Source organism: Ruditapes philippinarum, unplaced genomic scaffold (assembly GCF_026571515.1).
Source record: "Ruditapes philippinarum isolate M1 unplaced genomic scaffold, ASM2657151v2 ctg7781_1_1_1_1, whole genome shotgun sequence".
Classification (NCBI taxonomy): Eukaryota; Metazoa; Mollusca; class Bivalvia; order Venerida; family Veneridae; genus Ruditapes; species Ruditapes philippinarum.
The window spans coordinates 99,630-122,486 of NW_026859012.1; the positions used below are offsets into that span (position 1 = coordinate 99,630).

Consider the following 22,857-nt stretch of genomic DNA (forward strand, 5'->3'; position numbering starts at 1 on the left):
TTAATATCTTAGGTATGTTTGGTGTATTACTTAAACATGGCATGCTAAAACTATCTCTGATTACTTATAAATGATCACCAACAACCTTTACCAGTTTTTTACAAACAAGGGAGACAACACATAATATTATTCATTTATATTTATAATGTGGTGATGTCCCTTATGTATTGGCTTCCCTCTATAAATCTTTGTAATAAAATAATGAATAAACATATCAATGTTCTAACTTGTTTTCTATCACTTCTTATTATTTTATGAATAAGTATCATTCTTTAAAATTATTCTTTTTTACAATTAACTTGTATAATTTCAATTTACAGCAGAATCCCTCTATTAAGACCACCAACGTGACCAAACCAAAATGGTCTTAATTGCAGGGTGGTTTCTATTGTGGATATTCTTATTATTGCATATTTATTTTATGACCATTGTCTTTTTGAATAAACAATATGTATTATATTATAACATTCAAATACTGCTAAAAAAGGATGTTATGATATCCATTCTGAAGAGAGCAGACCATAATTCTATTTAAGATTAAATCACATTGGTCTTGTTTCAATATTATATGATAGACATAATTAGAAATTAATTCTTCACAAAATAAATGTGCAGAAAGCAACATTAACATTTATTTTCTGGCCTAGTTTATACAATATCCTAATCATAACAGTTTTGACACCGAATAGCATTCAGGCAGATTTATTACTTGCGATCTACATAGAATTGGGACAGAAACTGGTGGTCTTAATAGCGGATAAGCAAGGTGGTCTTAATTCTAGATCATAAAGATAAGAAAATTATGTTCTTTAAAAAGTGGTCTTAAAATGGGGGTGGTCTTAATTCATGGGTGTTCTTAAGGGTTTGTTCTACTGTAATAACTATAAAGGCTTCTATTGAAACCGTGTACTTACTCTATAATCGAGATTTTGTGTAAAAACAGCTCTCACCTCCGGTTATGGTTGGATAATCAAATCCAAGGTAAATGTGGGTACGTAGAATCCACGTCGTTCGCCCTCCTCTAGTTTGGCGCCAAAACGAAAGAGCAAGTCAATTCGGTACCAAGATGTTTCGGTTGCTCAAGGACATATTGGCTGTCCGGTTTACGGGCTTGTTATTGATTATTTTGTTAATTCTTTTTTGAGAAATTCAATGTCCATTTGTTAAAAGATAATGCATTCCCGAAAGCTTATAGATTAATAATGATATTTCCATAGCTAATACGATAGAATAGAGAGAAAAGGGACCCCTAAGAGCGTCCAAAACGGCTAAATTGAAAAATGTTCAATAATGCCAGTTTGAGCTTTTCTCGGGGAATCTTTTTCTCTCTGTTTTAAATAATATGCCACATCAGTGTAATTTTGTCACAAAAAGATACAATGTTATAATTTCGATCTTTGAAGATCGTTTAGCACGACATTATTTTTGAGTTTGCAATTTCGTGGAGTTTAGTTTTATTATTTTTTTTTTGATGAGTGGTTCAACTATTCCTAATTGAAACTGTTTGATCACCTTTAAGATATTCTACCGGCTTCTTAATTTTGTCTTTGACGTCTTATCTGTGATATGCAGACTTAAAACCACTGATCCTTTCCAAAATTTAATTTTATTCAGTTCCGCTCATTATTTTCTCATTTAGGACACATGCGTTCCCTTTCTTGGGGTCCATACGCCGTTTTGAATAGTATGGCACGACAATGTAACATTGGACGTTCCATGATGACTGACGTATGAATACGTCTGTTGCTGTTTCTAGATTAAAAAATTTCGACATTTTCCCCTTTTATCTATTTTATTGAGCTTGTTGTTTTGTACAAGGCACCGACCACGTTTGAAAGGTTATACATCGCAATATAGTTGGTGTCAACATTGGCTCTGCCCTAGGAGCCAACACTTGTTTAAACAGTCAAACTTGTTATAATATTATTTGACTTTCAATAAGACCGTCCAAAAAGGTCAAATAGCTTAAAACAAAAGCAATGGGGGTCTTTGAATTTAAATCCACAAAAAATGTAACAAGATATTTCAAATTGCTATATGTTTATGTACGTCTTTGTAACTTTTTAGATTGTGTTATTAGGTTTTGTTGAAGATATAATTAAGATAATCTCGTTTTACATAATCTATTCTGCTACAGAGAAATGCCCACGGATTTATATTACTGTAACATATAAATCCGTGCTATGCCGTCTTATAAGAATATTATTCTTAAAAATAAAATATATAAATAACATTGAAATAGGTATTTAAAAGTGTCCATTGTAATTTGTTCACCTTACACTGTGGAACATAAATATGAGTAAAACTTTGAAATGTTTTTTAATACCTTTCAAAAATTGTCAAAGTCATTTAGGTTTCATAACAATATACATATACACGTACTGAACGGCACTTTGAACATCTTTCAAATCAGAAATCGTTATTTTTTTTAAATACACATTTGGTTTGTTAAGAACCTCTCCAACCTGAGGCATTAATAATTTCAGACTTGCAGGATTTCCTTTTTAGATCAATTTTGATACCATCTGAACTGCTTCTACAATCTTTTCATCATCATAATCATTACAATCTTCATCATTGCCATCTACATGTACATATTTTGTTTCCTTCTTCATTTTCAAAAAAAAAGATAAATCATTTCATTTTCGACTTTACATCTACATCTGCAAATTTTTCTAAATTCTAAATTTTACAATTGCATGTTTAAATGTTGAATACTGCTTAAGTCGGTGCTAGGGGGTGTGGACGGTTATTTGCACTTGACAGTACCGTCCATGAACAGGCTCATGGAAACCGAGCCTGCAACATTTTTAATTTTGCCTTGTTGGTCTTTTGTTTAGGGATTCTTATTTTCTCTATTTTATCCAAGTCAATCATTTTGGAATCATACGAGCATGTATTGATATTGTCATCATCACAAAATGAATAACTGAAAAGATTATAAGACATTTTAACATGAAGCTTTATATTATAATCTGCAATAAATGTCTCCGATTTTAATCACTGATGACAGAATATCATCATCCGTAGTTTGTTCACCATTTAATCTTTACACTAGTTCGTGCAGCATTAAATGTACATGTATGCATATCTGTGACTATTTTAATTTACCTCAATCTCACCAACTTCTGGTAACTTAAAATTGTTGAAATAGTTTTCGATTCTCATTCCAAGAATGACTTAACCAACATTTTGTATCTCAAATGACTGGCCCATTTTGCCCAAGATAGGCTTTTATTTTTATTTCCTAAAAGCTTTTCATCCTTGGTACCATGTGATAATTTCAAAAAGTTACTAACTGCCAAATTTCCCGAAAACCAATTTTTGCTCATTTTTTCATTTTATTTATTTATTTATTTATTTATTTATTTTTGGCAATTAGTACAGTTAAAGTGATTTAGTATTTTGTATGGAAGTTAAAACACTACTTAAATTTGTTAATATTTCGCTTCGCTACTTTTATTGCAAATCAGTTGACTTTCAGTGCTACATTTGAAAAACTCATGTTTTCCCCTTCTAAAGAATAAAAAATCGCAACATACAGTGGAACATCTATCACATCCCTATTAGAGCACCGGCTTTAAATGCAGTATAAATTCAATCCTCAACATTAAAAGTATAGTAGCCAATGGCTGTGAAGGGTTATAAAGCTAACACCAGGAGATGAAGTATAGAGAAACTTTTAAAGCAATACATGTACCTTATTGCAGCTTACAGAAAATGATCCGGAAAAAAGTATCAAATGAGAGATGGTATCAAAAGGCTATTGAATAGTGGTAGTATAGTGCTTGGTACATTTTCCTCTGATCATCCCACTCTTTAACCATGGTAAGTTTCAGTTTTATAAATCAGATATACATGTACATTTCATATGTATACTCAGATTTTGCACAGAAACTTTGTAGTTTAGGTGTATGACTCAAATATGTCAATTTTGAGCAATTTTAACACTATAATCACATGTATAGAAATTAGTGATGTTGAGTAGGCCTATACACTTAAAATTATTGCTGTGGTATAAATATTCTTATGGTTTTTGACGTCTGTAATTTTCATTTTTCATCAGCTTTCTTATGTACCGTTATATAATACTTTAGTAGGCTCACTCTATTATATTTTGCAAAGATACCTTGAATTTCATTATGCGTGTCTATCCTTTGACCACTAAAATAGCGGTGTACAACCTATTATGATAACAACCAATTAAATTTTCAATGACAAAAATCGACCAATCAAAATTGTTCTACTACAACAGAACGCACCTGCATAGCAACCCGAATAAACTGTTTAATAAATTATCCTTTTAAATCCGAAAAATGGATCAAACAAAAAGACCACTGTTGATTCCGCCGGAATTTGCAACATACGCAGAGCAACATGGAGTATTTGATTTGTACAAAGTTAGTAAAAGCTTTACATAAATGGATTCATTTTTAATTGTCATATGTTTTCGTGATATGTTTGAATTTTATGATAAAGTTTTATTGCATAAATCTACATCTACATTATACTGCTTAACAATCAATTCTGATTATGACTAGCAGGCGCGTTTTCAGGGAACTGTTAATAAAAGAAATTATTTATATGCAAATTAAAAAGTTAAAAGAATAAAAGTTCTGCAAGACTATTAATTTAAAAGACATAGTGTGCAATTTAGAATTTATAGAATGGGTCAAGCCTCTCAGTAAAGATGTTTAAACTTGGGCTAGACTGAACCGTTAGAGGAAGGCTATTCCAAAGATGTATGCTCCTAGGAAAGAAAGAATTTTGATGATATTGTGTCCTTGAGTAGGGTATCAGGTAGTTCAGATTTCATGTTTTTGAGTAAGGTGTTGGTGGTCAACAAAAACAATGTTGTTTTGGATTTTATACAAGTAGGTTACAGCACTGATGTTTCGATGCTGTTCAAGGGTTTGCCAATTAAGATCATTTATCATTTTTGAGACACTACTTGTAAAGTCATAATCATTAAAAATATATCTAGCAGCTGATCTTTGTACATGTACTTGCTCTATGTTATAAATTTTAAAAGTCAAAAGCTTATAAATTAGGTCAAAAGCTATACATAGCTTATGTTTTGTAAAATGTTATATATGTATACCGACAAGAAATAAATTTTGATTTGATTTGATTTGAAGTATTTCTGCCAAGGATGCCAAACTATGGAGCAATATTCAACCTGAGGTCTAACGTAGGTCTTATATGCAGTTTCCTTTATCTTTTTATTTGGGGTTTTAACATTTCTTCTAATGAATCTGACTGAGGGAGTTATTTGCTTTAGATGTAATGTTGTTTATATGTTTGGTCCATGAAAGGTCTTGATCGACTAATAGTGACTCCTAAGTATATCGCTTCTTGAATTGAGTTTAATTGGATGTTATGGAGGGTATAAGGAAATATTACAGGATTTCTTTTTCTTGTTATCCTGAGAACTTCACATTTGTCGGGGTTGAACTCATTTACATTTTAGGAATGTATTCATGAATATGTTTAAGTTGATTCAAATTATTCACAGAATGTATAATGGGGCTGCAACCATATTGACGTGCCATATGTAGCTACGAACTGTATCAGAGTCTGGGTCAGAATCTCGCTTCTTCTAGAGGGGAGATATTGCCCATTATTCACAAAAAACACAATAACTCATCAAGTAGTACAATTAGTTGAACTATTTGTAAGGCTGTAATAGTGTTCAACTGAGAGTCAATTCACATTTTCTCTGTTCCCATAAGAATTTTGAGCATTGACGTGTCAATCTCCCCCGAGGGGTTTAACATTAATTGAATATACATATAGAAAGGGAATATGATATAGAATGATACAGAACTGTACACTCATTAAAACAGTCAAATAGCCTTAAGTCAGTAGTGCTGTATTCCATCTAGAGTCCATGGTTCAAGTCACAATTAATCAGGTTACACATTTTTCTCACCCTGTGACATAAATATTTTCTATAATCTAAAAATATTTTTCAGAGGCTGTTGGAGCAGGTTATTATTAACAAACCACCTAATCCAATAGCATTTATGATAGATATGCTGAAACGAGACAACAATGATGGTAAGTACATTTTGTAGTTTTTCTTAACCTTACATTATATCACATCATGCACTTATGAAGTGCATTTCTTGTTGATTTTATCTGAATTATTTCTTCATTTAAACTTCATTTAAAACTTATTTGAATGGAAATGGGTGAATCTTTATGTCATGGTTTAGAAATGTTCACTATTTAGGGAGAAAGTGATAGCTCAGTCAGTAGAGTCTAGAAACAGTATTCTGAGGGTCCTCGGTTTGAGTCCCAGTCAGGTTGCACATTTTTCTCATCCTGTTACATTTGGTCTATTGATCTATTTTCTGATTCATTTGTATTGATATTTTTAAATATGATAAATATACCTTAATACGGTTATTAATATTATGAAGATGTTTAAGCTTATTTTTACCCCTTAGTCTGCTTGAGGCTACAGAATGTAACAAGGCCAACAGTGAAGACTAAGATAGATCAGCCAGCACATCCAATTTATCTGATCATGACATGCACTGGTGTACTGGTGTACTTAAATTTTCCCTTAAATGATGAATGGTCTTGTCCAAATTGAAAATTTGCCAAGTGAAGTCCATTTAAGATAATAAGTGGGGTAAGGATTAGAGAGCTGTCAATAAAAAATGAATCAAAATTTGATATTTGCATGCTAAGGACTATGCATTGCTGGAAACATATAGTTTGAATTGTTAAAGCAGAAATGCTAAAATCATATGTATTATTTTTCCAGTACCACTGTTGTATAGTATTATATATATTATTTTTCCAGTGCCACAAATTGTTATTCTTGGACCACCAGCTTCTGGTAAGAGGACAATATCCAAAATGGTATCCAATAAGCTACGTACTGCTCACCTTACACCTGACAATCTTGTATCAGAGGCTGAAACAGATATCAAATCTGAAGCCCAAGCTTTCATTAAAAAGAATCAGGTATTTGTCACCTTGCTTTCTGAAATAAATGTTCATTTCATTCAATTATTTTATTATTGAAATTCATGTCATGAGCAATCAAGGCATGAATAAGTGGTTATATGTATATTATATGGAGTCAATTTTAATATGAGAAAATAGTATGATAATCTGAAGATGAAATTACAATGATGGTATATTTACATGAAAAAATTGAGCAACTACTTGTCACTTAATGAGGTAATGTAAAAAATAAAAATATGAATGTCTCAACAAACTTTTCAATTCAAGATGACTTAATAGCCTAGTTAGTTTTCATTTAAACTAGAAATTTCATTTGATTTCAGACTCTACCCACAGAACTTTGGGTTAAGATTTTGGAAGAACGTATGAAGTTATTTGATTGTGTAAAGAAAGGTTGGGTAATGGAAGGATTTCCACAAACTAGGGAACAGGCCCAAGCACTACAAGCAATTGGCATCTTTCCAAAACATTGTGGTAAATATTTTATCTATTATGAATTTGCTTTGCATTAAATTGGAACTGGAATTGTCATTATTAAACAAATATTATGAAAATAGTAAGTATCTAACAATGTATATTTTGGTTATGATCAGAGAGAATAAATTCCTGCATAATAAAGTCATTGTTACAATTATTCAGAGACTTCAAATTAACATATATTACAAGTTTGTTTTTGTTAATTATACCCCCGAAACGAAGTTTTGGGGGGTATATAGGAGTCACCCGGAGTGACTAGTTACTAGTAACATCCTCATTTCCGAAGCAGTCTTGTGGGGGTATTAATCACATTTAGTGATAGTTCTAGTTTTATTAGTAATGAATTTTCTGACATATGTATTGACATAATTACAATGTATAACTACAAATAAATCTGATAATGAAACAATTAATGCTCCATTAGGAGCTCTCATCATATAAAGAAATTAGATAATGATATATGTAAATAATGTGTATAAGTTGATATTCCCAGGTTATAATATGTAATGTTGTTTTGACTGTATGTTTATATATTTTAGTGATACTAGACTCTCCTGATACTGTACTGATTGAGAGAGCTCAAGGAAAGAGGGTTGATCCTACAAATGGAGGTAAACTTTTTAAAAAGTAATATGAATATGTCTGGTCAATTTTATAAACAATACAAAAATATCAACCAAAAAAATTCAAACATTCTTGAAAATTATTTGTGTAACTAAATTGCAATATCAAAGTTGATTTCAGACATTTTTTGGCTGAAAGTTGTATCAAAGTAATCATAATCTAATAATCAGTATTTTGTTCCTGTTTATTTAATGTGTGTCAGATATGTAAATCTTATATTGACAGATATCTTCCACACAACATTTGACTGGCCTAGTAACCCAGAAATACAGAATAGATTGAAGGAAGTAGAAGGCTATACGGAGGAAGATATGATCAACAAACTTATTGAGTACCACAGACACTTTGAAGGCATTTATGACTGTTACAAAAAATGCTCCAAAACTGTCAATGCTGATCAACCTAAAGCTGATGTCTTTTCTCAAGGTGACATTGAAATTTCATATGCCTATCTAAATACCTCTCAGTGTTATTTCTCTAGATGGAGTGTTAGTTTTTCATCTTAGTATCTTTTGTGAAATGAATATAAAAATGTAATAATAAAATTTTATTATATGAAGGTCAATGGGTATATCCATTTTGTTTTAGTTTTATAAAGCTTTCATCTTTAATGGTTTTTATTTCTGAATTAATGCTGTTTATAAACTTTATTAATACTTGCAGTATAACAAATTATCTCACCTTTGTTCATATAAACTTATTAAGCAAAAAATTTCCTTAAGATAAATAGATTTTTTTTTTATGTGACAGTGTACACCTTCTTGAGCAGCCAGCTACGCTCGAATGCACCTCACACACCCAGGATTGTATTACTTGGAGCTACAGGCTCGGGCAAAGGCGTTCAGGCATCACTCTTAGCAAATAAATACAATATTGTAAATGGTAAGATAGTTTGTGTTTTATCACATTTACTATTAAAGAAATAGTACACAGCACTAAATTAAAGGCCTCATATCATTGTAGTGAAAAATTAGTAGACCTGCAAACATTTAAGAGTAAGACCAAGTGAAAGGCTGTCTCCATTCAATTTTTAAAGCTGACAGGGAGGCTAATTTAATGCAATGAGATCCAATGTTATATTAAAATGCACCTTACTAATATAGAGGTATAAAATTCAATTGAGAAAAGTTTAAATTGCAATACTTTCAATAAAATCTACCAAGAACTTTTGAAAGTCATGTATCATAATGGCTGTTTTGTATCTGTAGTAATATGCTTCTGAATTTTAGCAGTCTGACAAAAAAACAACAACAAAAAAACAAATGTCTGCTGAGGCAGTGACTATACATTACTGTTGGACTGCTGACATTAGTATAAATATTGTATTATTTAAAGGTCTTCTGACACTTCTATAGAATAAGGAAAGCACATATTTATATAAGTTATAAATGATATTTTGTTGTTATATTACAGTATCCTGTGGTAACCTTATGAAGCAAGCTATAGCTGATGAGACGAAACAAGGTCTGGCTGCCAAGGCTTATATTGACAAGGGAATGATGGGTAAACATTTTTTCGTTTCTTTCCTACTGATGTATTTGGTAATGACATTGTTTACAAACATTTAAGGAGAGGTTTATAAGCTATTCATTTTCTCTGCTGTGATTTGTCAACCAGTTTTGTAATTAAGTATCGTATTTTATTCCATTGGACAATTATAACTTTAACAGATATTTTAAAGTTAATGATCTTATATAATAATTATTGTACAAATTTTCTTTATGCCCACCCCTATCTGTCTTAAAAACATGTAAAAATGTATACTTTGATCATCTCCTTCAGATGCTTTGTTAGCTCAACTATTAATAGGTATAGCTATCCTATTCCAGTCATGGATGTCTGCATCACTTTTTCAGTTTAGTTTTTTCTATATCCCCACTTTATTAGCAGATAAGCTTGATTATTCAAAGAATACTCATTTGAGCATTAGCATTACACTTTGCAGCAGTCACTAAAGACATTGCATGTTGACTGATTATGATTATACTCACCATTATTTAACATGTCTCATCTCTATAATGTATGAGCAGTATAGATGATCTATTTTTCTTCCTTGCAGCACCAGACAACATAGTGATGACTATACTGTCTGCACGTCTAGCACAGTTGGATTGTGTCAGTAGAGGTTGGGTACTTCATGGTTTCCCCCGCACAAGAGAACAGGCAGAAACTCTTACTAAAGATGGATTTTTACCTAACAGGTAGGCTTTTTCCTTAATACTATATTTGAGATATAAAATCACTGATTGTTTTGTAAAGAATATTTGATTGTATTTTTTTTTTCATACATTGGAATTCAGGAAGTCTGTTATTGTTTTGTTATTATACTGTGAATTCCATTCATTATAGTGATAGCTTGCTTAAAATATTTTAGTATCACAAAGTTTAGATCTGTTTTGAAAAAACAAAAACATTACAAAATGCATGTGTTATTTTAAGTTTCAATCTATTTCTGTTATTGTGCATCAAAATGTGTAAATTGGAAGTTTTATTTAGCATATATCTGGTGTCTTTCATTATATCTTTTGACTTTTGAAAATGACATATGACTTATAAAATGAGCATTAAAATAACATATATTTTGTTTCTGATTTTCAGAGTTTTCTTCCTTGATGTACCTAATGATTCTGTTATGGAACGTCTTACATTACGAGAAACGGACCCCATCACTGGCGAACGCTACCACAATCTCTATAACCCACCACAATCTCAGGAGGTTAAAGAGAGGCTTTGCAAGCATCCATCTGACACAGAAGATGAGGTACGGAAGAGGCTTTCACAATATCATGCCTACGTGGAGGAGATTGCAGACTTTTACACTGATGCCCAGCATGTCAATGCAGACCAAGATCCTCATACAGTGTTTGAATGTATTGAGAGTATGGTGGTGAATCCATTGCCAAAGCATTTCCCTTAAACACACAAACTTTAGTAACATCAAAACCTTACCTTATTAACAAAAGACTGTGCAGATGATATGTTCCACCTAAATAATAAATAAATTATAATAAAAGAAACACAGATTCAAAACTTTCATATGAATGATAGACTTATGCAACTGCATACATGTATATGAGAAAATAGTGATTTAGCAAATTAATTTTAACACACAAGTCAGTGATTTCACAAATCAGCCCGAAATTTGTAAGCGAAGTGGACTTAACATTTTCTCTTTTTTGGTTAAGCAAAGCATTTCATATGTCAGTGTTTTATTCTCCAGGAATGATATGAAGTATCGGAATAGAACCTGAAAGAAAAAAAACTGGGGCCCGTCTTATCAACGGTCGTACGACCGTTTTTATCGTACGATTGTCGTACGTCGATCGTACGATTTTGGCGGTGTCTTATCAAACGTCGCAGACTTTCATAATCGTACGATTATCCTAAGATCATGCATTTTTTCTGCGATCGCTGAGAAGCAGTCGCAGATCAAACAAAATGGCCGCCTTACTACTTGTAAACGAGCGCCGCCGACGAAAATCACGCTGTTTTCGGCAACGAACGGTTAATATTGATGATTTAACCGATCGAGAAGTCATTTCCCGATACAGACTGAATAAAGCAGCAATTAAAGAGTTGGAGGAGCTCTGTCGGGCTGATCTTTCCTCTAAAACGGGTAGATAGCAGTCTATTTGCAGCATGACGAAGGTAAATGTATCGAAGTTTCACTGTATTTATTACTCTCTGCATTGTGTTTACATTCGTTACTAAGCAGTTTGACCTTAACCTTGATTTATTTTTAGCCCAAGCATTATGGGTAAACATGGCGCTGTGTTATGTGTACATACAAAAAAAAATTAGACTTAGATCCACAATAACACGGCTTTGATTAGAGCTTTGATAACAATGCCGTTGTAAAAAGAAAGGAAAAGTGATGTTATTTAACAAATTCAATAATTCTTAATACGTCAGAGGAGAGGAATTTGGCTGAATTTGAAGATATTAGGATCCGTAAACAAGGAGTGCATAGCCTTAGTGAAGTAAGTCAGAGGATGATAGGAGGATTATTTAAACCGGTTTCATTACCTGTAAAAATGGGCAAACGTGTTTTGTTATGAAACACTGTTCATTTTACATTTAATGGCTGGCAATATCAACAGTTGCTGAAGTTACGAGAAATCAGTAATAAACGATAAAGGATTAATAATTTATGACATAGGTCATAGCACTCGTCCATGTCGTCTAATATTAAAGCTTATCATAAGTATAGCACTAGCAGGTAAGAATAATTTCTTTACATGATTGCTAATAAGTTCTGAGTTTCACAGCCCATTGAATAGAAATGTCATATTTTAGGTATGTATAATAAAAGCCAACACTTGTTAGTATTCTTTTTTTTTCTTTACATGTGTGTGTTTTTATTTATCTCGTGGCCACGAGATATTATGTCGTGGTCACGAGATATTATGTCGTGGTCACGAGATACTATGTCGTGGCCATGAGTTACTAAGTCACAGTGACGCTAAATGTAAAATTAGCGACAAGTCAATAAGTTGTATAAATTGCACTTTTACAGGCTGGTGAAGTAGGGGTATCCTTGTACTACAGCACATGTCTAGTTAATTGGGGAAAGTAACATAAATGGTGTAATCTGATTGGTTATTTATCACGTGGCCACGACTTAGCTATCTCGTGGCCATGACATAGTATCTCGTGGCCACGACTTAGCTATCTCGTGGCCACGACTTAGTAACTCGTGGCTACGACATAGTATCTCGTGGCCACGAGAAAAAAAAACACACACACACATGTCACATTTGTGCCACCGTAAAAATCATATAAGATCTAGATATATTTTTATCAAAGTAATTTTATTTCAAGCACATCCATGAAGCAATTTTCGACTTTCTTTCATTGCAGGTTCTTATTGGACTTTGATACCTCGCAAAAGGCGATTTCATATCAGAAGTTGGAGACCTCCACGGGGTGTCTAAAGCCAGAGCTGCCATTTACATTCACCAATTCATACGAAGTGTAAACCTTCGATTAAAGAATATTAGGTGAGTATGTGGAGCTGTACACATATACAAGTAATTTTACTTACTTATAATAAATTCTATAATAGGACGGGGTTATATTGAAATCTAATTCAATTTAATTTCTGAGACACTTCGTCAATTAGCATCCATTGATATTCTCGTGATTACATTCATACACAGTAGTCTATTGCTCAATACAAATCTGTGCAAAATTTTATCTATTTTTACTAGATATATTATTTGAAAAAAACTAAGGCAATCCTGTATATCACAGGTAAATATGCACCAGATGTTTGCTGTATGTTTGGTACCCCATATGTTAAACATATGTGTTTCATGTGTTTTGAAAAACATGTGTTTAAAAACATGTGTTTTTCATATGAAAGATTAACATATGTAAACAGGACCATGTGAAAAGCATGTGTCAACAAGCATATTGTTGAACTCATGGTTATCACATGTTTTTATATGAATAAGTTTTCATAATTATGTAAAATATATGTGAACTTTCGTGTGTTTTTCATATGATAAATCTATGTATTATATATTCTGCAAACTTTACACTTTTTACAGTCCCTATTAGATTCTAAATGATTGTACATAAAATTCTGAAAAGATCCTTTGTTCATGCATCTATGTGCAACTTATGGTTCTGGGAAGAATAGTGTGCCATTCATTTTTATTCATGATTTTTTTCTCCCTTTGTATATTTTAGTGTTTTATTTAGTGAAGAAGCCAAAATGTGGTGACCCATAGGGAGTAACCATCATATCAATAAAAATGATGCCCAAATTAAGATTTATCAATTTTGTAAGTATTTAAAAAAAATATTTCTTTCTGATTTTATCTAGCTTTTGTGAATTTTCTAAAGAAAACTATATGTCATCTGAAAATAACTGCTTTATGATAACCTATCATTTTTCAGACACATTTAGAACAAAGTAATAATGGATTGTTATTGGGGGATAGTGGGTACCCTCTAAGGAGGTACATGTACCTATTGACCCCAAAGGTGAATCGACAACACCACAAGAGGAAGCCTTCAATAAACACCATAGCAGAGGCAGAATGGTGGTAGAAAAAGCCTTTGGTATACTGAAGTCACGTTTCAGGTAAAATATTGCAAAGCATTCAAAGTAATTATTGTATTAGTTTAGTTTATACAAATTTATTTTAGTTCGATTGTGTTGGAAGCTATAAGCTTATTGAAACACTCTCGAATCCGTTCCTGGAACCAACCAGTACTAAGCAATGAATGTAAAAGTTTCTTGCTCAAGGAAACAACGGCGTGGCCCTGACAGGATTTGAACCCACGTGGTCAGCAATCCTTAGATTAATAGTCCGACGCGTTAACCACTCGGCCACGCCGCCAAATTGTATTGATCCATTTTATCATAATGTGTTTCACTATATGACCTGTATTGATAATGAATTTACAAGATGTTTAAATGATGCTGTCCCAACTTTGATCTCTACTTCTGGCCCTATTTTTGTGAAAATGTCATGCCACTGAAGTAATGACATACCACATGAAACAAATAATATACATGAGCCGCGTCACGACAAAACCAGCATAATGGGTTTGCGACCAGCATGGATCCAGAGCGCAGTCTGATCAGGATCCATGCTGTTCGTTTACAAACCCTATAACAAGTAGAAAAACTGTAAGCGAACAGCATGGATCCTGATCAGACTGCGCTCTGGACTGGATCCCTGCTGGTCTCAAACCCATTATGTTGGTTATGTCATGACGCGGCTCATATATTTATGCCTTTATTGCAGATGCCTACACAAAAGTGGTGGTGTTCTACCGTTTTCACCAGAAAAGAGCAGCCAAGTTGTGGTAGCATGTATGAGGCTACATAACTTTTGTAAAACTAGAGGAGTACAAGAGCCTGTGGAGATCATCACACAGGATGATGATGATGATAATAATTTACCAAATGGAGATGACAGAAGTAATAATAACATTAGACAGGAATTAATTAATTTATTCTGAAGAAATGTTTTTAAGACATAGAAATTAAAATATAATTACTTGTTCTGGTCACTTGAAATATAACATTTCACTCAATTAAAACAATTAAATCTATGTTTTGATCTCAATTAAGCACCCATGTATTACTTAAAAGAATTTCTTTGTATTTCACATAAACCAAAATTAGCACAGTACAGTAGTTAACTTATTGTCAGAGTCAATGATACCTTTGATAAGAAAAAATTATATTTGTAATGAATAATAAACATTAAAGGGGTTAAGTAGTAATATTAAATAATATAAGTAAACTATACATGTGAAAGCTATTCAGTTAATATGTTGAATATTAATTTGTGATTTCATGAAATACATTAATTCATTGAATCATTGTGAAAAATAACTACTAAAAATATAGCTTTCAGAAATATCCCCTTGTCTTACAACTATACCTGTTAAATATTAATAATTCAAATACTGCACATTTTTTAACACCATTTTTCATTGGAATACAATGATGTTTAAATTTATGATTGAAGAATTTTTTCCCCTCTAAAAATGTTGTTTGCTGTATTATGACTTTGTTACAAAGATTTCTGATAAGTTATATGGCCATTTAAAAGAATTTGTTTGCAAATTATAACCCTCACCGTTATATAAGCAAACAACCATTTAAATGGGGTAATATAACCTGTCAAAATTCTTTTTTAACTAACAGTATAACAAGTTTCATGTTGATGTCTTTTATAGCTTTTAAATCATTCTATATTACAGGCAATTATGTTAAAAATTCTAAATTGCCTAAAATTCTAAGTTTAAAAAGGACTATCATAATTGCTCAACTGTTACTTCAAAACAAACATGGTTAAAACAATTCAAAATACAGATAGGACAGAAGTGTTTCCTGATAAAAATAGACACCAACACTATGTTAGGGAGGGTGGGTGCTTAAATTAAAATTTTACAATGACTATAAATTAATGATTAAGAAATAATATATCCTAAATTTTGATTTTAGTGCTAAATAAAATCACTGTTTGGAGTCCAGATGTAAGAAATTACATCACGGGGGCAAAGCCCAATTGATATGATGCTGCACATCTGAAGGACAAACATTGATTTTAATTTATCAATGGTTAAATTTACTGATTGAGATATATTATTTCAATCCTAACACATGTCAACTAATAAATGCTGCAGTATCCGATATTAAGCTAACTTGTGCCTGTAAAGTTTCCATATTAATATTCAGCTCGTAAAATTTTTAATGGTTTCATCAAATGTCCAAATTAAGAATGTCAACATTGATTTTATGACCATTATAACACACAATTTCGGTTCTTCTGAGTTCATAAGGGAAACATACATGTCGTGTTAGAATTTTAAATAAGTTTGTCTTATCGTTTTTTATGCCATCTAAAGACTGATTTAATGTTTTTAATGTTGAATTCAATTCTGTCATAATTGCAGTCTGTTGTTCAACAAGTTGATATATGTCATCCTCTGTTTTCTCTGAAAAATGAAATCAAAATAACTCAGTCTAAAAGATTGATGTATGTACAATTTTTATGTACATACTTAGTGGAACAAGTTTAGATATGGTCAATTTGCAAAAAGTGCATTTAAGTTACAAGAAATTACTTACAAAACACACTGCATTATATAAATAGTTTATATTCTGATTCAATGTGCAAGTACTGTATTTCAATGTACTAATAATGCCTCAAATCAAGTTATGGGGGTTTTTGTGTATGAGTAGTTAAGGTTGTTTTCTTCACATCACCTGCCCCACTTGGCTGTGTGTTTAAAACCCAACAGAGACTTTGGTTTTTTTCCTTTTGTGGAAGCTACACGTATCTATATCTTATGGGTGATCTGTGGTTCTACTCAAGTGCATGCTTTTCAAGGCCTCAGTTCGCAATCACTAGTATGTTGAATCATGCAAGTTAATAAATGAATAATAATAGAATTGGAGTAATACTATAACATAATAATACTTACTGTCATATTTTGCCTTCTTTGGCACTGGCTCATTATCACCTACAATTTAATGTGCATGAGTATTATTGAATTATTTCCAGCTTGAATAAGAAATAAAACGACAGTTGTTTATGTTAATGAAGGTATTTTTTCATAAATATATATGTATACAAGTTTCCAGAAGATTTTAGAAAGCTTTTCTTTTTAAGTTTTTGGCACACTTAACCTCAGTTAAATAAAATGCAACAATCCTATCATTTTATAAAAAGTGACATGGTGTGACTATAAATAATTTCAACAATACATGTCAACATATGAGCCGTGTCACGACAAAACCAACATAATGGGTTTGCGACCAGCATGGATCCAGACCAGCCTGCGCATCCGTGCAGTCTGATCAGGATCCATGCTGTTCGCTTACAAACTCTATAATAAGTAGAGAAACTGATAGCGAACAGCATGGATCCTGATCAGACTGCGCGGATGCGCAGGCTGGTCTGGATCCATGCTGGTCGCAAACCCATTATGTTGGTTTTGTCGTGACGCGGCTCATATATTATTGATAAGACATTATGTACTTTGTTAAATTGCTGAATAAACATTATGTAAAGTTAAGTTATGTTATTCTTACCTTCAAATCCTTTATCCTGCAAAATTTCCTTTCTTCCCAAAGCTAAAAAAAGAAGCCTGTATTAGTTATTACATAACTTAAAGTACAAGTCACATGTCCATAACCTGCACAATGTGACATGCTAACTAATAAATGTGAATCTTAAGTATCTAACCTTCTGGTATAATTATGTAGCCTTCTGGTATGTAAAATTATGTAGTCTATGGATTGCTGCATAATTCACAATATTTGTGTGTCTTTTCTAATTGTATATTTCTGCTCATGACTGTATACCTTACATGTATATAAATATGTATACATCTACCTAGATACCTATTCTAGGAAATGACAGCTTAGTTTATGTAACATTATAATGTTAAATCACAGAAAAACAGATACACTAATCTACTATCATCCATAATAAATTCCAATATACATAATAGCATTCATGACTGAAAACATTGACTGCTTGACCAATGAAAGAGGAAATATTAAACTAATTTTGAGTAATTAGCTTTTGTCAATTAAGGATATTTGGAAACTTGATAATTACTGTAACATTGAAAATAATGAAATTTCCTAACAAATTATAATAAATGAGGCGTGTCATGACAAAACCAACATAATGGGTTTGCGACCAGCATGGATCCAGACCAGCCTGCGCATCCGCGCAGTCTGATCAGGATCCATGCTGTTCGCTTACAAACCCTATTACAAGTAGAGAAACTGATAGCGAACAGCATGGATCCTGATCAAACTGCGCGAATGCGCAGGCTGGTCTGGATCCATGCTGGTCGCAAACCCATTATGTTGGTTTTGTCATGACACGGCTCAAATGTATTATCAACATGCTCACAACAATAAAATTTATATACATGTACTTTCAGTTTGTCTCACTTCCAACAGGAAAAGTCTGGGATTGTAAGGCCAGGATCATTATTTTCTGAAAATGGAATACATTATACAGTTTTATTTCATGCTTTCCAGTGTTTTATTGTAATATATAGATGATTATATTCTGATAAACCACTAGTGAAATTTATAAAATATAATTTTCACTGTAGCCGGACTATATCTGAATGCGGATGAAAAGAGAATCGTAACTAAATGGAATGACAGGCAGAGATAAATGCTGGCATGCGTAATTTTGCTTCTTAAGGAAAAGAAAGTCGATGTCACCATACATCATGTTAAAAATGTAACAAAATTAGAGAAATTTAACAGGACTATATTTCAAAATTGGTGATAGGATTGCATCTGGTGTTCACTCAGTGAAATTATATTTCAATCTTACATGCAAAACAAACAAATATCCTCTATATATCAGTAACAGAAGTGAAAGTGTGAAGAATTCAATCTATGTTTATCATAATTAATTTTATTTATTCTATGTTAACTTGGGAACAAATGTCTTAATTTTCTTAAAATAGTCTATTCATTTAATACTGTTAAGATGTTTGGATTAAGTTATTGTGCTTCACTTATAATTTATTTTAAGTAAAATTGGTCATTCATCATGAAATTCATTCACACTTAATGACATGATCACAGTATCATTCTACATGTAGTTATAAGTGCAATACAAAACTTTACCAAGAAAGGTGTCTGCACCATTTTCTATCCCTTCTACACTGCAGGTGGGTATTGTCTGTAGAATCTGTGTAGAAATAGCCATGTATATAGAAAATTAGTGAAAAGTCAGGAGATTTGAAATGATAAACTGGTGTGTAACCTTTTACATATAATCTTAAGTTAAAAAAGTAAGTTTATAGCTTCACTTGTTTCAGAAACAAAAAATATATGCAGGATACTTTTTAAGTGGTCATTACGTTTTTCAAAAAGCAATGATGATGATATTTGTTTGTATGTAACATTTATTAAAGAAAAAATATGGGGAAAGGACTAAACAGATCACATATAAATTATAGGGAAAAATATTTCCATACTAGCCATTCTACAACAATTTTCTATCATACATCTTCAACTTAGTCTATTAATAAACTTTACATATGAGATCAGGGCTTTTTTTCACAGATTGGGGAAGTAGCCCAGCCCTTATTTTAGGGGAAAAATTATAAGGTATATTTGCAAAAGGGGAAGAAAAAACTTGATGTAAATTCAATTTTTGGGGAAAACTGCATGATTTTAAAGAATTTTTTAATGGGGAAGCAGCCCTATACCGGCCCCTGTTATAGAAGGGAAAAAGGCCCTGGAGATATTTGTATATAAGACAATGTTGATCTTAAGAAACTGTCAATGTCAATGTCAGAACAGTGTTGCAGAAAAAAATGCAATTATTGGGAGGAAATTTGCAATGGGAAGTAATTTAAAAGCTGGAAAAACAGTTTAATATGTATCTTCAGACAATGTCTATTTTTTTTCTATGATGGTTAGACCATACTAACTATTAAATCTATTGATACCTTGCTCTCCCATGCCTTCAGGTCTAAGATAGGGGCTGGGCCACCACCTGTTTTTCTGGTTTCCGCAATATACTGTATAGTTTTCTTCTTGGTTTGTGACTGAAAAGATAATCAATCATATGTATTAGCCTTAAATAAAATTCCATTTGTGTCTGTAATGAATGCAGAAACTAAAAGTATCTAGAAACTGTCAACACCTAATCTCACCTTCTTGTTCTTGTGATGTAATATAAAGACATCACTTCATGAAAATATGTAGAAGGGCAGAGTATTTACAGGTAGACGGGTGAAAAATAATTCCTGCTTTTACAGCAAAAAGGTACATGTTACCCTTTAATATGAAATGACTTGTTACTTATAAATGTGCTGTATGTTAAAAAAATTGATTACAGCATGAACATAAACAATTTTGAAACATCTACATCTTTTACAAATTAGGGTCAAAATATCATGCAATGAATGAATTGTGGGTGTTGAAAAAAATGCTGAGAGAAAGGTTGACTTTCAAAATACTTTATTTTGGTAAAAGATCTATTTTTGGCAAATTACAAATTATCAGATTTTACTCTTTATTTAGAATTATTTTCACATGTTATTTAAAAAAAAACATGATAGTTAAATAAATTTAAAAGAAATTTTAGCATTAAAATACAAACCTTTAAGTCAATCCATTTCTTTTTGACTTGTTCAAGCGTCCTTGAACACCCGCTTACACTGTTCACACTGAAATAAATCAAACTTAAAGATATATAACATATGCTTAAATTTGACATTAGAAAATATTGATAACTGCTACATATATGTAATATATACATATATATATAGATATATAACAAGCACATTCTGACTTCACACAAAGTAGATAAGTTATATTTAAAATTCTTCATGTTATAGGTGGTCACAATGTAAATATTAAGAACCATTAAAAAGTTTTTTTTTTTAAAAGACCAACTTCACTTGTCCTGTTTAGGGGAACACAGCTTCCCATACATACTTCATTCATTATTTTATTCATTCAGTAAATATTTCATTGATTTCAATAATTTTCTGTGATTAAAATATTATACTTAAGGATAAGCATATACATAGTATATATTTAAGGATAAGGGAAACATGAAAAGTTATAAGTGACAAGTGTACACTATTTATTTGCAAATACAAAAAAAGTTAAGAACGATTAGAAAGACGATTGATAACGTAAAGGCACATTATGCATATTTGTTAATTATTTAGAAATGTCAAACATGTGTTAAATATATATAATGTTTTGATATTGATTTAGGAACCTGTAAAATGATTAACAATCATACATGTGATTTAACAGATTCAAAATTGTTGGATGCAGAAAAACAGAGCCCCAGAAGTATTAAATATACAAATGTGACAATGAGTGGCATGATTCATTACCCTAACTAACAACTTCACCGTGGCCAGTGTTAATTTTATACTATAATAATCCAAACCAGTGTATTTTATAGAATTGGTCAACTTATAGAAAGTGGCAATTGGTCGAATTTATTTTATGTCAAAAATTTGTAAAATTTGCTGAAAAATGAATGAAAGAAATAACATAAAATATGGGTCAAAGTAGTTAAATACATGTATATATCAGATATTTCATTCTTTGTATATTGTGAAATAGATCTAATCCGAGAGTAGATCGAGTGACATTGAATCAGTACCGCTACAGACCACGGCTGTAATTTAAGCCTTTTAGATGTTTTAAAGCGATATGTAAAGTTTTGCAAGTACAATTTATGTAAATATACATGTAAATATCGTAAATGATCTATTAATAAACATTGCTGGTTACCTTTCCACTACATCCGCCCAAAAACGGGCTTTGTCCGCGGCTGTAATTGTCTGTGAAAACTTGCCGGTGGCTACATCAGCAGTTTCACACTTGCTAATGAGCATATCACGCTCTTGAGTTGTCCAGTTAACTTTTCTTGCCTTGTCAGACATCGCTGAATTGTAGCAGACATCGTATTTCCAGTTTGACATTAAAATGCGCGTTACCTCCTTTTTTAAAGAGTACGTGTTAGTGCGCAGGCGTAAGAATCGTACGCTTATGAAAATTGTAAGATTTTAGGTTGAACGTACGACCGCGTTGATAAGACAGTCTTACGATCGAGCGTACGACAATCGTAGATCAAAATCGTACGCTAAGATTTCCAAAATCGTACGATCGTTGATAAGACGGCCCCCTGTTCTGTTACACATGCAGTTTATGTTTTATATTTTTTAAATGTGATACTTGTTGTTGATGTCTACATTAAGTCTGTATATGTATATTTACATAGAAATTATTTTGTGCATGAATGTGATATCTTCCTTATAAGTTATAAATTATACAATAAAACTTAAATTTTTGTTTGTTTTTGTCAATCTATAATTATACCTTCTTCAGTTATGCCGTCTTTAAAGATAAGTATATTGCTTTGCAATGTGGAATGGTCAGTTGGTAGACCAAACTGTCTGATACCTAACAGAGAATCCTACAGTGACGAGATTTGGTGACAAAATCGGTCATGTCCCTTATTGATAAAGGTAACAATGACCTTGACACAAAAAGAAAGATGTGACACTAATACATTCCTCACATTTAGGAATGTTGTGATTAATCGATGGCACTATCAATAGGTCAATGTTATAAGATTTGAATGGCAATTTCAGAGGGATCCTTGTGACTTTCCTTGACTTGCTGAAATGATAATTATATATTAGTGGACATGTATATTTCTGTACTTCATAAATAACATCTTAAGTATTTAATATGTTATATAAGTCATATTAGAAACGCTTATT

The 22,857-nt window shown here is 31.9% G+C and overlaps 2 protein-coding genes and 1 long non-coding RNA gene across 8 annotated transcripts; 2 read left to right on the plus strand and 1 right to left on the minus strand.

The window, feature by feature from the left end:
- Nucleotides 1-4,236: 4,236 nt before the first annotated feature.
- LOC132754902 (adenylate kinase 8-like) lies at nucleotides 4,237-11,151 on the plus strand. Its single transcript, XM_060745649.1, has 10 exons — nucleotides 4,237-4,400; nucleotides 5,976-6,060; nucleotides 6,815-6,978; nucleotides 7,305-7,455; nucleotides 7,998-8,069; nucleotides 8,308-8,508; nucleotides 8,833-8,964; nucleotides 9,496-9,585; nucleotides 10,142-10,283; nucleotides 10,681-11,151. Exons 1-10 carry the CDS (start codon nucleotides 4,317-4,319, stop codon nucleotides 10,997-10,999), a joined length of 1,440 nt encoding a protein of 479 aa, XP_060601632.1. The 5' UTR covers nucleotides 4,237-4,316; the 3' UTR covers nucleotides 11,000-11,151.
- Nucleotides 11,152-11,949: 798 nt separating this feature from the next.
- On the plus strand, nucleotides 11,950-14,979 carry LOC132754904 (uncharacterized). 2 transcript variants are annotated; one of them, XR_009629146.1, is made up of 4 exons: nucleotides 11,950-12,062; nucleotides 12,943-13,082; nucleotides 13,987-14,173; nucleotides 14,844-14,979. It is a non-coding gene; the product is annotated as an uncharacterized LOC132754904 (long non-coding RNA). The 2 variants fall into 2 exon arrangements; XR_009629145.1 differs by lacking the exon at nucleotides 11,950-12,062 and having other exon boundaries at nucleotides 12,144-13,082.
- LOC132754903 (uncharacterized) lies at nucleotides 14,872-22,259 on the minus strand. Of its 5 annotated transcripts, none has more exons than XM_060745651.1 (7): nucleotides 21,863-22,259; nucleotides 20,706-20,772; nucleotides 20,050-20,148; nucleotides 19,220-19,283; nucleotides 17,648-17,689; nucleotides 17,038-17,076; nucleotides 14,873-16,548 (listed from the first exon to the last, which is right to left on the minus strand). In XM_060745651.1, the coding sequence occupies exons 1-7, from the start codon at nucleotides 22,051-22,053 to the stop codon at nucleotides 16,313-16,315; spliced, it is 738 nt and encodes a 245-aa protein (XP_060601634.1). In that variant the 5' UTR covers nucleotides 22,054-22,259; the 3' UTR covers nucleotides 14,873-16,312. The 5 variants fall into 5 exon arrangements, with proteins under 5 accessions (XP_060601637.1, XP_060601634.1, XP_060601633.1 ...); XM_060745650.1 differs by having other exon boundaries at nucleotides 15,515-16,548; nucleotides 20,032-20,148; XM_060745654.1 differs by lacking the exon at nucleotides 17,038-17,076 and having other exon boundaries at nucleotides 14,872-16,548.
- Nucleotides 22,260-22,857: the final 598 nt, after the last annotated feature.